At 43.9% G+C, this 17440-nt stretch overlaps 1 protein-coding gene across 1 annotated transcript in view; it reads left to right on the top strand.

The window, feature by feature from the left end:
* The window catches only part of LOC138505078 (mucin-5B-like), a 2064041-nt gene that overhangs the window by 1625728 nt on the left and 420873 nt on the right, over positions 1-17440 (top strand). Inside the window, exon 32 of the mRNA XM_069625397.1 lies at positions 13589-13629. Coding sequence (XP_069481498.1) covers positions 13589-13629 — 41 coding nt within the window. The remainder of the gene's footprint in view (positions 1-13588; positions 13630-17440) is intronic.

Below are 17440 nucleotides of genomic sequence, written 5' to 3'. Positions count from 1 at the left end.
CATTTGTGCGAAAGGATTGATGGGGCACTTGCCCTTCACAGTTGCAATCCCAAAATAAATTGCGCCAAGACCCCTGCGGCCTCTCCACAGCCACTCAGAAATCCATGTTTTCTTGATCCCCCAGATGCGCACTGGTCCTTCTACTCCGGCCAGATTGCACTCCACTCTCTGAGCAGTACAGAGCTCTGTTCCATTCCCTCTCGCCTGCACTCCTCATGTGGGCAGAGGTCAATGTTGCTTTCCTTGGGGTGACTCCCGTTAGTGACACCCTATCTCAGCAGCCACCTGGGCCTTGTCTGCTCATGAACCCCGCCGCCCGACTCATCTCCTTATCACTGCTCCTCCGCTGCTCATCCAACCTCTCCCTGCTCATCCCCAGCCTCCGGCCTGCTCGCTATCAGGGGCGGGTTCCACTCTCCACCAGCGTCGTTCCGTACGCAGATGACCCTTGCCGTGGAAGGAAAGCACACTGTGGCCCGCGTTACACCATGCCTCAGTCCTCAAATGGCAAAGGTTGATCCCCAGCACCTTGGGCCCAGCACTACAAACACTATGGCCAAGGGCCTTGCAGCATGCCGCTGGCTCCCTCTGCCCATCTCGACCGGCCTCCGCTCTGCCTCTTTCATCCCCCTGCCAGCTCGTTCCGCTGACCGCCTCTCACACCAGCCCTGTGTAAACTGCCGACCTCCACACTGCTTCTCCCAAGTAACAGAAGCACTTTTTTCTCTTTCATTCTTAGTTTCAGGTTTTTCTAAGATATTAGGGTCAGAAGGGAGTATCCAGAGCTCCGAATCATATGGCAATCTTGGTCTGTGCACCCAATTGGTCTCTACGCTGGTACTTTTTAAGTTGTGCACAGAACACTTTAGTCACTTTAGAATAAATATCCCATTAGCTTGCGGGAAAGACAGCATTGGGCAGGCAGTACATGTGTCATTTCAGAGAGTAACTTACACTAACAACCCCACAAACTGACCTGACAACCCTACCTGGACAGATGTAATGTTAATCAAGGCCTCCTGGTTGAATGTATCAAAATCCACTTTGCATTAGAAGAATGAGCAAGCATCTGACTTGTGCATAGCACTATCCCACTGAAAATCTTTCACTGAGGAATAAATGTTGTTAATGGATGCCTTAGCTCTTCAAGAGAGCGAATGCTTTATATATCCAGATTTAAAATGGCCTCTTAAAGGAACAGTAAGCTCAAAAATGTTACTGTCACGATCGTTCGGGCATGTGGTTTTAAGCAAACTGTGATCGATCGTAAAAACATTTCCTATGCACCTTACCTTAGTTTTCCACACTTTTACACATGCAAAATCAACGAGCGGGCGCAGCCATCTTGTGCTAATCTTATCCGTGGATTGATCACACAAAGTTCAAGTGCCCCTGAGGCACTAAATCATATCACCCGGCCCTGAAGCTGACATCACTAGAGGCGCAAGGCCCATTTCACAACACAAATGCACGTCTTGTGTCAATGTTCTCTGTGCGCCAGCTAATGACGTGTCTCCATGGACGCCCCTTTCCTCAATAAGTATAAACAGACCGTTTCTCATCAGACAACATGAGAGTTGCTTTTTCAATTGTTTCATTGTTTTTATTTGTTGTATAGCCTTTGACTCGTTTCTGCTGTGTTCAGCTATCTTCGTTGCTCGGAGCCCCTGCAAACAGAGACTTGTACTAGCATTACTATTGATTTGTTGTATAATGGCAACATTACAGCCCTACCAGTACGAGCTGGAGTATTCCGAGACAAAATTAGTTGATAGAGAAAGATGCAGAAACGATGGGGCGTCGGACGACGGTTGGGAGGACAAATCACTGGATCCTGAGCCAGAGCCTAGTCGCATGGAAGACGTTTCCACCTGGTGTACCTGCAATCGGTGCAAGGTCATGCCAACTGAGGAGGAGAAATGCTGCTGCAGAGAAAACTCTGGTTGCCTGGCCTACATATCCGAAGAAGAGACAACGCTGTTATGCGTTACTGAGCTGTATGATTTCAGGGCAGCCTGCCTCACAAGGTCCGTGTTGAGGATTATGATGGTGCTATTGTACGAACTTCGCGCAACAGTTCGCCCTTGCAATCCAAGTAATGAGTAAGTGTACTATAGATGTGATGTCACTTTGACCACTGAGGCCACTAACATTTCTTGTTTGTCTCCAATATTGTCGTAACTTTGATCTATCACTGCCAAATGAATGTAGTCTGCCACGTGAATACATTTCTCGCTTTTAATTGAAATCAGAGTGTTCATGTTATGTGTCTTTCATGTTATGTGTCTTTCACGTTCAACTAAGAAACAATGGGCCTCATTACAAGGATGTCAGTAGCCGTGCCTGTAATACAGGCAAGGCCGCCGCCGGTATTTTTTTTTCCCGGGTCCCATTAATGGGCAATTACTGGGTCATTGTGGCCTTGCTGAACCTGGTATTTGCCCATTCCTGGGCGCCAGAAAAAAATCTTCCCCATTTCCATTTCAGCCCCATAGTGCTCAATGGGAATGGGGAAGCTGGATGCATTGGCACCGTTATTGACGGTGCATCCGACATGCTCTGCTCACGGATGCCGTTATGGCCGCCAGGCCAGTCCTAGCGGCCACAATGGAACCCACGAGCAGAACTCGTAGTTTGCCATCTGCGAACTACGGTACCGGCATGCTTACTGGTACCGTAGTTCCTGGACCGGCAAACTTATGAGGCCGAATATTTCTCTGTGCCCCAAACATTATGGATTGCATCAGTGTTCACTTTTGTAATGTTTCTACACTTCAAAGCCCAAGTTGATTGATCCATGAAGTAACATTTGTACAGGCAACTATGCCATAGGATACAGGGTTCTTTTCAAGCACGGTTTGTACACTTATCAGGTTCATTAAATACATTGGGCCTCATTACGACCCAGGCGGTAAGTTACCGCCTGGGTCGTACCCTTACCACCATGGTGTAAACTATGTTTACACCATGGTGGATGGCGGATTTACCGCCCCATTCCAAGGTGAGTGGGGCGGTAAATCCCCATTTCCCATTTACCCTTCCCCATTCCCATTTTTGCCCCATAGGGCATAATGGGAGTGGGGAAGGCGCTAATTACGCCACTGTAAATTACAGTGGCGTAATTAGCACCATGGTCCCTTAGTGCCATGGATTTTAACGCCTGCAAAAAGCAGGTGTTAAACTCACCATGGCGCAAAGGGACCTTGGAATCAGGCGTTAAGGGTCGGCGCCGTTTACGGCGCCGTTAACCCCTTAATGCCTGACTCGTAATGAGGCCCATTATGTGTGTCTCTTCCACAGGTGGTACAGGCTGGTGGCTACCGTTCATTTACATAGTGGCTTTATGGGAGGCTTGGATTCCGCGTTCGAAGAGTAATACCTGCCTGTGTCGTTGGAGCCATTCGCGCCAAATTCCCCAGTGACAGCGGACAGTACAGGTGATTTTCCCACACTGCGCTGCAACCTGAAGTATACAATGTGTAGTATATTTGTGCCATCAACATCAGCAACAAAATTAAATACAAAAGAACTTTTATGAATAGTTGTTTACATTTTTCAGTGAATCAATGACACGCTCACTTGTCTATGAGGGACATGAAAGAATGGGTTGGTGCCCATTTACACTCACCTCATCTGCAACAATCGATCCCCCCTCTGCTATCGATAGCAATTTGCACGTGGGCCGTGCACTGCCAAGGGGGCTGGCCGGGTGGGAATGGTCAAGGTGCCGAACACCATGTTCACTTCAAAGGTATCTTCCGCAGAGGGGCCATTGTTCACATGGCCTCCCTAAACCCAGTGTCTCCCGGATCCCCTGAAGCAGACAACGCCCCTGCAATCCACATAAGTGTGTCTCCCTTCAGCAGTGTTCCGGGCCTTTTCTGCACGCTTCTTGCTCATCTATCCCCCCTCCACTATCAATGGCAGTTCGCACATGTAGCCGTGCGCTCCCAAAGGGGCTGGCCGGGTGGGAACGGCCAGGTGCCAAACACCATGCACACTTCAAAGGTATCTTCTGCACAGGGGCCATTGCTCACAGGATCTCCCCAGACCCAGTGTCTCCAGGCTCCCCTGAAGCAGACTGTGCCCCTGTAATCCACATAAGTGTGTCTCCCTTCAGCAGTGTTCCTGCCCTTTTCGGCATGCCTCTTGCCCATCAGTCCCCCCTCCACTATCAATGGCAGTTCGCACATGTGGCAGTGCGCTCCCAAGGGGCTGGCCGGGTGGGAATGGTCAAGGTGCCAAAAACCATATACACTTCAAAGGTATCTTACGCACAGGGGCCATTGTTCACATGGCCTCCCCAGACCCAGTGTCTCCAGGCTCGCCTGAAGCAGACCCCGCCAGAAACATGTCACACGTTCACATACACACCCGCTTTTTAAATCCTTTATAAACCCCTTGATATTTATCCGCAGAACATCTCTGAGCACTCGAAGTCAACTCTTGATTGTGCTACCTGTTCTCCTGCTACTAACTTCCATGCTTGCTGAATCTAATTGTAATAGAATCGCATCTTTCTCGGACCATGTCTATAAGCATGTTTCCTTTTGATGCATGAAAGTATATTTAACGGACGAGTAACACGTTATGATTTGCGTTATATCAATCAATTCTGTATGAAAGTTATCCCAGTGTATACTCGACTACGCTACACAGGTTTTGCTTCTTTGACCAAAACAAACATTGCATAGAAAACTGTGATATAATTTCATCAATCTCATGCATACAGTACTTTAATTATTTATACTTTTTTATACAGATCTTATAGTTTTTTTCAAGAATACCCGCTTGTATGGTTTTGGGTTGCCGTTCTAGGAGCCATGTCAAAAGTCAGGGCGCAATCCTGCATACATTCCCGAAGGATATTGATTTAATAAGAAGATGGGTTCGATATTGTGGTTTTGCAGTTGATGAGATTGAAAGTAGAGCCCAGGCTGTCTTGGGTGACTTGAGGACTGATCGATTCCGCATCTGCCGCCTGCACTTTACCGTGGATATGTATGACCAATCGAAGTACACAAAAAAGCGTCAACCCAGAATGTTTCATAAATTGCTTCCAAATGCAATCCCAACTGCAATCCCAGCAAATGCACATGCTGCCTCAGGTGAGTCCCGGGTGATGAATTAGCTGTAGGCGCTGGGGTACTGAAAAGGTAACTTCATGAACGGATTGATGCTTTCGGTGTAAATGTGTCTTACTAAAGTTTGCATATTTACCAGATTGTATTACATTTTAACTATACCACATTTTACTATACATCTGTCCCTGGTTTATGGAGCCTCAAATGAAGTAATTATGACCATGGAAAACAATGCCATAGTGCCCTTCACAAGAAGCATAATGTTTTCGTAATCGGTAGCTTGACATGTCAATTTTTTTAGGAAAGCATACAGACGGAATCACAGACCCTCGCAAGTGACGAAACCACCGACACGACCAGTATACCAATGGTGAGCCCCACATACTTGCAGAAGTTCATATTCTCGACAGTTGGATCTGCCCGTATATCTAATGCAAATCTAATTTTCTCTTTTACCACTTTATGACAGTGCACTGAAAATGAAGGAGCAAGATTCTGCATCCATTTCTTTTCCGGAGTCATCAACAACTTCAAGTGCCTATCAGGTAATTTTATTTAATTTTTCAATTACGAGAATGTATTATGCTTGGAATTTCAAATAATATGAAATCATTTATGTATCCTGTTGGTCGTTTACGCGAGGTGGCCTTTATGGGTTTATCTTTATATGTACAATTGTCTCTGTTCCGTTTTGCTGTTTTCATCCGTACTAAAACCAGTACTGTGTTACAGAGGGAACTTTGACTACAATTACATTGTCCTTTGCAGGCAGTCCAGAGTATGAAGTATGCATACTTACAGTTCCCTTGAATGAAAGAAAGTAAATCCTACATACAGTGACAATCATATAAACCTGCAGTGTTTCAAACTTTTCAGATTTCAGTTCTAACGTTACACTTCCTCCCTAATTCAGAATACATTGCAAAATGTTTGAGTGCAACATGAGAATCAATATGTTTTGCACAGTGATCTCCGATGAAGTACGCTTGCCATCAATCAGAAATTTGAAATGTACATTTTGACTAAATGATATGCACTGTTTGCGAGGCTATGTATGTAAGCGGTGTGTGCGAAGAAAGAGTTTAATTTCCAATACGATTGACTTTTGTTTTTTTTTAATGAATATTCTATTCAAGGAATGTACACAAGGTGTGGAATTAGAAGTGGAGGCACAAGGATCAGAGGTGGTGGGTCAGCTTGCTGGTGCGGGTAACTAAAAAACAATTTTGTCTTCTAGAAGTGTGTTGGGCTGGTGTTTTCTTCATAACAAGTTTTTGTATTTAAAGTGCTATCTGCTGTATGCATGATATACATTGAACATGTTTTTACAACACATATCCTAGAGGCCCAGAAGGAAAAGAAGTATAAAGCCACAGACAACAAATGAAACCAAAGATGTTGCTTGCCAAACAGATTTCACCATGGAGCAACTGCTATTTGAAGTGCAGCGTGGTCGAGTCAATAAGCAGACTCGTGATGCTTATGCCCAATGGCCTGAAACGGAATTGAATGTGACCGGCAAATCCAGCAAAGTGTTCTTGAACCATTGCTACAATGTGAGAACTCGACAAGATGAAAGTGAATATAATGAAGATGCATTGGAATTCCTCACAGACCACTTGACACAATCTACACCCGCAAAAAAATGTCCACTCAATAAACATTCGAAATTTGACGGTTTCTCCAATTCGTATGCAAATAACACAAGCTGAATTAACAGAGACTAAAGCTTCAACGCAACTGACCCATGAACTTGCCAAAGATCTCAACCTCATTGTGCCCAGTTTGGGCGATTTCTCCACCACAGTTGAGTCATAAAGCACATTCATGCAGGACGATTGGCTAATAAAGGAGCAAAAATACATTTTATTCCGACAGATGCCTAGTAGACATTATACTGATGCTGAAATGTGTCCATACATTGAGAAGGAAAATATGCGGGCAGACATTGGTGCATGTGTCTCATATATTACAAGGCACTATGCTGAAAATCTAAGCCAGCAGTGTCAGCCTCCATCATACATGTTCATGGTATGCCCAACCGATGCTGGGCAAAGTGCCAGCTGGAAATCTGCAACTTTACTTTTCAGTGGTTCGACTTTCAGTAAGATGTCCAGTTTTTGTCAATTTGTGGGAGTTCAATTCCTTGCTAAAACCCAGTACTACAAATATCAAAGGGAATTCTTATTCCACGCTATTAGTCAAGCCTGGAAAATTGAACAGATGTCAATTGAAAGCACATTCCCTGGCAAACGGTTCTGGCTAGCTGGCGACGGACAGTGTGACAGCCTCGGATTTTCAGCAAAGTATTGCACATACCACTTTCAAGACATGGAAACAAAGAAAATGGTGAGTTCAGAGATTGTGCACGTGTCTCAATGTAAATCCTCAGTCGCCATTGGAGAAACATGGTTTCATAAAATCCCTCGAACTTCTTCAATCGAGGGGCATGCAAATAGACCTCATAGCCACTGACAGACATGTTTCAATAGCCAAGGCCATGCGAGAGCAGTTTCCAAGCATTCATCATCAATTTGATGCATGGTACGTTGCCAAATCAGTGAGTAAAAAAATCACATCTGCTGGTAAAAGAAAGGGTTCAGAAAATATTTTACAGTGGTCTCAGTCTTTCAGCAACCATCTTCGGTGGAGCTCCAAAAATGTGATGGGTCTGTGTAAATTCTACTTGAAAAATGGCGCTCAATGATGTACCACTGTTCCAACGTTCACTCATGGACAGAAAACCAAAATGTTCACGAATGTGCAGACAGACCGTTATCGGAGAAGCAGGAACGCAAGAAGAAGTGGTTGGTCCATGTTCACCTCCGCACAAAGCTCTTGAGAAGATTGTGTATGACAAAACTCTTTCAATAGACCTAAAGAGACTCACAGAATTCTGTCACAACCGGAGATTTGAGGTGTTCCACAATATGTGCCTAAAGTACAGGCCCAAAAGGTTGCATTTCGGCATAGACGGTATGCAAGACAGAACATTGCTAGCTGTATTAGCGCATAACGAGAACCTATGTAGAGAACAATCAAGAACTGCCGGAAACTTTGGGATGCTTCGTTATACCTTGAACTTTGCAAAACAAAGCAAAAAATGGCAAAGTCAATATACCAGGAAATGGAATTCGATTTTGTGAAAGATCTCACTTTGACTATGTTGGCCATGCATACTCATGGAATGGATCCTGATTTTGTTTCTAAGACACATACAATGCCACAAAACATTGCAAACGAGCCCTGTCCACCTAAAGCTGAACTTGTTTTGACTTCCCGGTATGAATGATTTGCAGCAGTGTTCTTAATGTGCTCACTATAACTTTTGGGATATGTTCCCCAATGTTTGTACATTGACACCAACAATGGAATGATATTAAACCTGAATTTCAATGCTATAAAAAGTATCAAAAATGGTTTAAATTATGCAGATTTAATCCAGTTTATTCATTTATATTACTGGTCCTCGAACGATAACATATATGTCTGTGGTTGCTAGGTGCCTGTAAATCCCTCTGCTAGATCCAAACCACATCCATACATGCAGTGCATGGCTCTGGCGTTGATGGCCTAAATTGTCTTTTCAAATGTATCCTCTTTGTCAACTTTTTTGCCCTGCTCTTGTCCCCTTTCCCCCTCAACTGGACCTGTCCGATCATCTACCCTGCTTGGGTCCTCAGGATATAGGTAGACGTGTGATGCTTTTTGGGAGAATATATTACTTCATGGGATAAGAGTTGTGATGTGAGTCCTTGACTGATCTGGCCACGGGAGGGTCAGATGGATATCAGCATGAAAGGACCTGCGGGGTCTGAGCTGGTGGGCTTGTATTATCTGTTTTACTGACCTTCAGTGTAACTGGTGAATGCCAGCAAACAATTTGTTTATTTTTCGAACATATTTCGAATTCCACGTTGGTCGGCCAGGCTTATCGCTCCCATGGAGTGAAGGTCACTTCGTTTGATGTTGCTTGTGGGTAGTTCACACAGACGCGGCTTATACAGTATATTTTAGATTTATGGCTTTCCTTCACAAAAAAACTAAACCGACCAGGCATACAAGTTCTAACGAAGCTTCAATTGTTATTCGGCCTTGGACGAAAGGGAGGATTCGCTATGGCTTGAAGGGCGGAAGGTGTTGAATACCCGCAAAAATGATAAGTTCCACTATTTTAAAAATGGACATTGGAACATTTATTTTCATTCTATGAAAATCGTTGTTCTGAGTGGACACTCTTCATTACGGCAAAAGAATGGAAATACCATGTACCAAATATTATGTAAGTTGAACTATTCACTTTAAAGAGGAGTTTATAGACAAACGAGTAAACGTTTCATTTTCTGACCGATATTGCTTGCTTACATTGTTATAGGTTGTTAGTTGGAACATATTGTGACGATTATTAATTGACGACCCGCAAACACAACCTGTATGCAGGCTAGTGATATCTAAACCACTTAGTCCCATGGCATATCAGTGTGTGCTATCAACGTTGTATTATTGAATGAGCCGGGTGCAGCACATTTTCCAATGGGACTTGGATTGCTTGTCGAAATTTGATTTTGCCAGCTCCCTTACATTTTGAAAAAAGGTAGCGGGCGCACCTTGCTAGAAAGAACATGGCATGATAAACTTTTATGGGTTTTTTTCACACTTTGAGTGTCCGCAGCTCTGTTTTTCCATTGTTTGTGATTTGTGTTTGTTATTAGGTCTCCCACGGTACAGAATTACAGGGTAAATTGATACATTTTTAATAAAGAACGGCTACTAAAATATATTTTTATTATGTTTTCTACACAGCTATATTTTGCCATTCTGCGAATGCCATAGTTTCCAGATTCCAACAGAACGATTTTTCAGCCAGCAGTGGCAGATACGCCTAAACGGATGGATTTCCATTACGCTGATGTGGGTACGATCACCCGGGACCGATATGCCTTGTGGGATATAGCATTTTGAGTTCTATAATTCCCATTGAAAATCGCGAAAAACTGGTAGAAGGGCGAAACAAGGTCTCACGGACAGGAGGATTGGACTGCAACGTGCTGCACCAAATATGTAACCTGTGTATATAATTTGCTAAGAGATTGCAATTGTATAAATGTATGTTTGTGGCAAAATCGGATTTTAGTTAAAGTAACTATGGGAGGTTTTTGGACATTATAAAACTCACCTCATGAATCTGACATAATTTTCCTGAAATACAACCAGCTGAGAGTAAGACAGAGACTCTCACCTTGTCCTATCCTGTTGTTAGAGTTGTGTTTAGTTAAGCCTGCCCCAGTCATATACTTTGATGATGTCACTAGGCATTATAAAGAAGAGTCCCTGACAAGACTCTAGACACACAGACACTCTTCCTGATTTTCCTGCTCCGGCGTCCTGTTCCATCTATCCAGATTCCAGATCCCAACTACAGGGCCAAAACATTGCTGACCCTACTGCAGGGCTCACTGTAAAACCGAAGCATTGCCGACCCTCCTCCAGCAAGGCCTCAATTCTGAAATCCCACTACAATTCTCAAATAACCAAAGGGGGAAGCTGTGGTGTTTTTGGGAAGCATCCTGATCCCACTAACTGCATGCATCCTGTCATCCTGCCATCCAACTTGATCTTTAGTATCCTGTGACCAGAATTGCCATCCGGTGACCAGAACTGCCCAGTTGCTTGCCATGCGCCCTGCCGTGTAGTGACCAGAACCGTTGACGGTCCAAAATCCCAAACTAAAGTGGACTGTAAGTATCCTCCCTACCCCATAGCAATCCATAGTCTACTTGTCCTGCAATTGTCGTTATCCCCCTCTCTAAGTCATCCCATCCTTACCCGGCTAACTTGTAAAACTGTCAGAATTATCAGTGCAACCTTGCCATTGATTTCTAGTGTTAGCGCCACGTTTCTCTTCATTTCTGCCTTGCATAGATCCTAAGTCATCAGCGATATTGTGTTTAAATAAATCAATTTTCCTTTAAGAAAAGGGGTACATTGCATGAAGGGTTACAACTGCAGCGTAACTTTCCATATTCACGGGTGGCGTTCCTCTTTTCTTAGCCATTAAATCTAGTTTAAGTGAGATTTGCCTTTCAATTTTAAAGCCAGTTCCTCTTTTCACTGCACTATTTCCCTACAAACGAACCTTACTCTACCTTCCATATCTCTCTCAATTTACCAGCTAGAGACTTACTTTCACTTCCATATTGTACCTGAGATATACCTCTACACCCCAACCCCACTCCGAATCAGTGTATTTCACCCGTTTTTTTTATTAAAAACTGTTTGGTTAATTTTAGGCAGGAATGGAAAAAATGCAACTTTCACACGTGTCATTTTGCTGCAATCTGTTTTAAACTTGCCAATCATTTTCAAACTGTATGCTTTTGGTAAACCATTGTTTGTGATTATTAGTGTCTTTGCATTGTTGATTTAGTGAGGAGATATATTTGCTTCAAGGTTTTTAACCCACATTCATTATTTATTTGTCCATTTCCGAGTGTCATTTCATAACTTGGCAAGGGATTTAAAATCAGTTTTTCTCTGTTATTTAGGGAGGGAAGGTCAGATTTGGATTCTGTTTCCTATTTCTCATTCCTGATTACCTGCTGCTTCTGTTTATCCACTTAGAATTGATTATTTGTGGGTTGAGGGAACATTGCAGGGGGGAATTCTGACTTGAGTGCTATCTTTCCTAAACCAAAAAGTGCTCCTATTCCGCTGTGCTGTTTCACTAGAAGATTAAACCCAGTGCATTGCTCACATTCTCATTGTAATTATCACCCCATTGGTGATTGCTGCCCCATATTAAAAGTGTATGATTTCTTTTGAATTTTAAAATAAATAAATAAATATTGTATTTTACCAACTAGCCTGGTTTATGGTCCGTTGTGATCCAAGGTATTTGAAAAGGGTGTGTGATATGACTGGTGTACCATCTCAATATTGAATCAATATAAAAAGATAAGCATTTCAGTTGCGCGCTGCATACTAGGCCACGACCAAGGTGTGTGTCGCTATGATTTAAATCCTTAACAGCCCTTTGTCAGTATCAGCGACAAGGAGCAACCTGTCATCATTTACGGTGATCTAGCAAGAAGCTGAAGCCGAAGCCTTGCGATTCAAGTTGCATTGAATGCGCATCTTGTCCTCAAAGGAACACTGTGTGACTCATGATAAAGTGTTGATACTATAACCCAAGGACTTTCAATAATTGGTGGTAAATTGAAATCACTGGATGTTCTCCAAGCTTTTTTGTGAAATAAAAGCACATTGTAAATTGCAGAGTATTGATGTTTCCTTTAAAAATAGTGTTTTCTATTCCGATTTGGGACGCACTGTGCTGTGAGAGGATGTGTGTGTGTTGATATTCCAGGTTCTGCGTCAACTGACGTTAAGACATAGGTGTTGACTGGGCACGTTTGGCTACGCTCCCCACTAACATCATGAAAATAGGTGGAGAGTATTGCTAGGAATAGTTATGTCAGCTTCAGGGGCGGGTGATATGATTTAGTGCTGCGAGGGCACTTGAACTTAGGGCTATCGATCCACAGATAAGATTAGCACAAGATGGCCGCACCCGCTCGTTGATTTCGCTTGTGTAGAAGTGTGGAAGACTAAGGTAAGGTGCATAGGAAATGTTTTTACGATCAATCAGTTTGCTTAAAACCACATGCCTGAACGTTCGGGACAATATCATTTTTGAGCGTACTATTCCTTTAACCATGGTTAATGATTCTTGTTTTTCAGTATAGGCACTGGGACTCATTACGAGTTAGATGGTGCAGTAAATAGCGTAGGTAATTCAATTACTGACACCTTTTGTGCAGTAACGGAATTACTGCAGTTTTTAATGCACCGTCAAATTCTGAGTTTGAAGAAAAAGCTCCAGTTTATCGCTGAAAAATGGCAGGTTTACTGTGTGCTAATTCCACCAGCAGTAAATCTGCTAAAAATCCCCATTGAGTCCAAGTGACGGTAAGAATACACGATGTTGGTGGTATTTTGGTGATTTACGGTTGAATTCCTGTCAAACTTGTAATGAGGACACTTTCCCTGAGACAGAGTAACTATTAGGAGATGAATATTTTAACAATATTTGAAACATCTAGTATTTCTACCATCCCTAAACATGGAGCCTGGAGTGCAAGGCTGCATTTGTATGGTACACTTGATTTTAAATCTGCACCTTATCATTCTTTTAACATGGCTCATCTGGTTAATGCTGCTACAGGGGGCACCTGCTTGGAGTCCACAAGGTTCAACTTTGAAAATCGGTCTTTTTTCACAGGGTGATGAAATAGTAAAGTAGAGTGAGATGAAAGAAGAGTAAGATTACATAAAGTATTTTATCAGCTTTGCGACTTTGATAAAAACACTTTAGCTATATGCAAAATATCAGAGATCTTAATTGTGCAGTCCTCCTGTGCAAGTGATTTGTTCATCCTTTGGTTTTAATGTTTACTTTTGTTTTGTCAGTTGCCTTTTTTAATTCTGTTTTCCCCCATCAATAGATCCAAAGCCAGTCTGTGTTGTGGAAGGCATTGAATACCAGGTAAGAGCTGCATCATTGTATATGTTTATTATTCCCTTCCAACAGGCTGTACATTCCTGCTGCTAGGAATGAGCTCTGCCCCTAAAAACCTAATTGTATTACATATAAATATGTGTTTTGTTTTGCAAATAGATGTGTTGCACCTTAGGACATCATACACTGCTGTGACACCCCATCGCTCCTATACCAGCACTAAGCCCTTAATAAGATCCACTCTCACCATTTGTTTACCACCCATTAGTGAAAGGAACATACGCAGCAAGCTCTTGCAACTCCACAGCATTTTTCAGTGTAATGTGAGAGCGAAAATATACATTTTTCTAGGCTTTTGACCCATTTACACCTTCTGCTTATAGAGGGTGGGTGATGTGCACCTATTTGCTCTGGCTTTAGGCCTGTGCCTCTGCACAGCAGACATACCTCAATATGTGGGTTCCGAAGATTCACATGGGAAATGTATTTAAAGTATTAATCCTTGTGATGACAAAAGATGTGTTTTGTGCCAATGAAAGACATGTATGTCTGAGCCTCTTGGGATTCTATATGTCCAAAAGATGAGTCCTGTGAAAAAGCATGACAATTGTCAAAGGAGCCAAAGAAACATGTTTCTAAGAGAGAAAAAAGGGCTGTGTGCAGCATTAGGCGAGAGACTGCAACCTCGCACCAATGGTCGCCAAAGCTAGAGCCTAATGACCTGCATCATAGCCCTAGAAAGATTTACATCCAACCATCATTCTGCCAGCATGGTTGCTGGGATCCCATCTCTGGCTAAGCAGCAACCCTCATCACTGCCATCCTCAACCGAGTTGCACAGGTATGAGTTACCAAAGTAGAATGCAGAGTTTGATCTGCCACTGTCACCTAGATACTAGTCCTTAGACCATCACCTCTCACCAAGGAAGGTGGCCCAGCATTGTTGTTCAGGGACAACACTCCACCGTTGAGACAGATCATCCATCATTGAGATTTCATTGTCAGTTATCTTCAGTTATCTTCTCATGCATGATCTTACAGGTTATCCTATTGGCCTAAAACAAATCCTGTTGATCTAGGTCAGTCATCATTCTCTTATTGGTGCAGATCACCATCTGGACACTGATGTCATCAACCTGCATGGTATTTTTTTAAATCAGATGATGTCCACTGCCCCTCCATCGTTTCTTCGCTAGAAGGCCACCACAACAAGGAGTGGCCCACACAGGAACGAAGTGCGAGGATGCAAGCCATTCTTTCTGACGGCTGCAGAGGCTGGAAAGCTGACCAAAGCTTGAACGCCTACTTGTGGTGCCAGCAAGGGCAGAGAGTGACGCATGAGCCGGAGAAACAGCTTGACTTGGAGTTGGGAATGCAGAGAAAGCACAAGAAGGGAACCAGTGAGCCCAGGGAAAGGGTTGTGATGCCGAAGCACTGTCGGGCGATATAACGAAAGTCTTAGACAGTGGGACTGGGGTCTGGGACCCTCAGTACGAACTTGGGGGAGACCAAGAAGGGAAACTAGAGAGGCATTATGTGTTGAAACCTGGTAGAAAAATATACAAAGTGTTTCGAAAGCAAGCTGAATGATTATATTAAAAGTACCAAACACACGTTGTTGAGCAAAGCCAAGTGTTTGAAAGAAACTGCATAAAGGTTGCGGCAGGAGAGTATACTAGGCAAAGCCAAGTGTTTGAATGAAACTGCATACAAGTCCTGGCAGAGGAGTATACCAGGCAAAGCCAAGTGTTTGAAAGAAACTGCATAGAAGTCCTTGCAGGCGAGTATACCAGGGAAAGTCAAGTGTGGCCAAGAAATTGAAAGAGACTGCATCGAAGACCAGGCAGGAGAGTATGCCAGAAAAAATCAAGTGTGTGTGATAAACTACAATAAGAAGAGAATCTCAAGGAAGATCCATGCCCTTAAGATTGTGGCTTGTTGTAAATGCGGGAAAGAGCCTGGCACAGAAGTAAACTAGGTGACTTGCAAGTCTGGGACCTGCACACAAATTGTAATACAGCGAAAAGAGAATCCCAGGGAAGACATATGTCTTTAGGTTTTTTAACTGTCTTGAAAGTTGTTAGGCAGAAACCTGTGCAGTTCCCTTGGGGAACACTGCAAAAGATTTAAGACTACAGGTATAGCAGTAAACCCACTTGGTAGCAGTCTGCACCACCCAGATTTACCTGGTAGCTGTGGCTGAGCAGTCAGACTTCCCTCAAGAAGAGTTAGGCAGTATGCAAAGTATACACAATATGTACTCAGACACAGTAGCACAAGCAAACACTGACCAGAGCTTGGTTGCAAAAGTATATAGTTATTTTATTTTTTTAAGAACACATAAGTTGAAAACACTCTAGCAAAGTATAGTAAAAACACTTAAAACACAGTTATAATGAAAGCAGTTTCAACCCTTACTCCTATCTAGACAACTCTAAGTTAACTCCACATAATTAAAACAGAGGTGAGCGCTTAACGTTAGATGACACTCTAGTAGGTTTAAGGAAGGGGTAAAAAGAAACAGAAATGGGTTAAACACACCACTCTACGGTCCAGAACACTTGCAATAGGCTCAAAGAAACACAAAGTCACAGGTGAGCAAAAGTCACTAGGCAGGGCCCACTCTTAGAGTAGCCGGAGCGAAAATGTGCCCAAGATCACACTGTTATTAGGGATTCAAAGTCTTGCAAAGAGTTAGAAAGAGTTTAGAGTGGCTTAGAAAGTTTAGCCAGGGTGTCCCAGGCACTCCCAGGGTCGAAAGCCGGGGGCTAAATCTACCCCGTACAGTCGGTAGCAAGGGAAGCCAGGCGGAACACGGTACCTTAAGCGGAAAGGATCCTCCAGCGGTGGCAGTTGTTCCAGGCAGTGGCAGCAAGGCTCGACGTCGGTCAGGGGAGAAGAAGTTCTCGCTGAAGAGCAGAAGAAGAAGGTCGTTGCACTGCCCGGGAAGAAACCAGCCGCGGAGTCCTCCGGTTAAAGGGTTGTACCGACTTTCGTGGTTGGGGTAAAAGTGGTGGGGTTCCGGTTGCCGGGGTGCTTGGCCCTGGCAAGGCGGCCACGAGATACCTCGAGAAGCGAAAAGAAGGCGAAAACTGGTTGTCCCCACCAGTCAAGGGAAGGAGCCACTCCGTTAAGAGTTCTCCTCGGTCGTCGGGAAAAGTGGTGAGACGGTTCAGCAGGGCTCCACCGGGTGGTGTCGTCGAAGCAGGTCGGCTCAGTTCTTCCCTCGTCGGATTCTTGGTCCTGTGGCGACTTCTGAAGTTCCAGTCCCCAAAGCCCTGCTTTTATGCAGCAAACCCCCATTCACCCAGCCTAGCTGTCACTCAAACATGCTAAGTGGTGAGCCGGCCGGCTCACCACTTGGGCCAATCAGGACGGAGTGCGACTTGAGTTACCAAGGTAACTCAGTCCAGGGTGCCTAAATCCCCCTCCACCCCTCCTAAGTACCCCAGACAGAGTGGCACCACTTTGGAGGGCTTCTGTGGAGAAGCCCGCCAAAAGTGGAACAAAGGGCTCCACTTTGGGTCAGAGTTACAGAGGCGAACACCAACGCCATTTTAGAATCAAGTTTTGGCAAAAAGTCCCAACCGGAGTTATAAAAATAAATATATAAACCGGCGGTATGTTTAAGGCTACCGTAAATAAATAATTAAATGTGTTAGCCTAAAACAATGGGAAATCCCATAGGAAAATATTCGCGGTCGAATATAAAACGTAGTTTCCACTGCCACCAGCCAAAACTCGATCAGGGGGGACGGAGACGTGCCCCCTCGACTAACAGACCCTGGGGCAATCGAATTGCCCCAGCCAGTACGTCCACAATATGATGGTTTGTACT

Source organism: Ambystoma mexicanum, chromosome 11 (assembly GCF_040938575.1).
Source record: "Ambystoma mexicanum isolate Mex_15411 chromosome 11, UKY_AmexF1_1, whole genome shotgun sequence".
Taxonomy (NCBI): domain Eukaryota; kingdom Metazoa; phylum Chordata; class Amphibia; order Caudata; family Ambystomatidae; genus Ambystoma; species Ambystoma mexicanum.
Note: the sequence above shows the minus strand (reverse complement) of the source record. Positions and strands in the feature narration are given on the sequence as shown.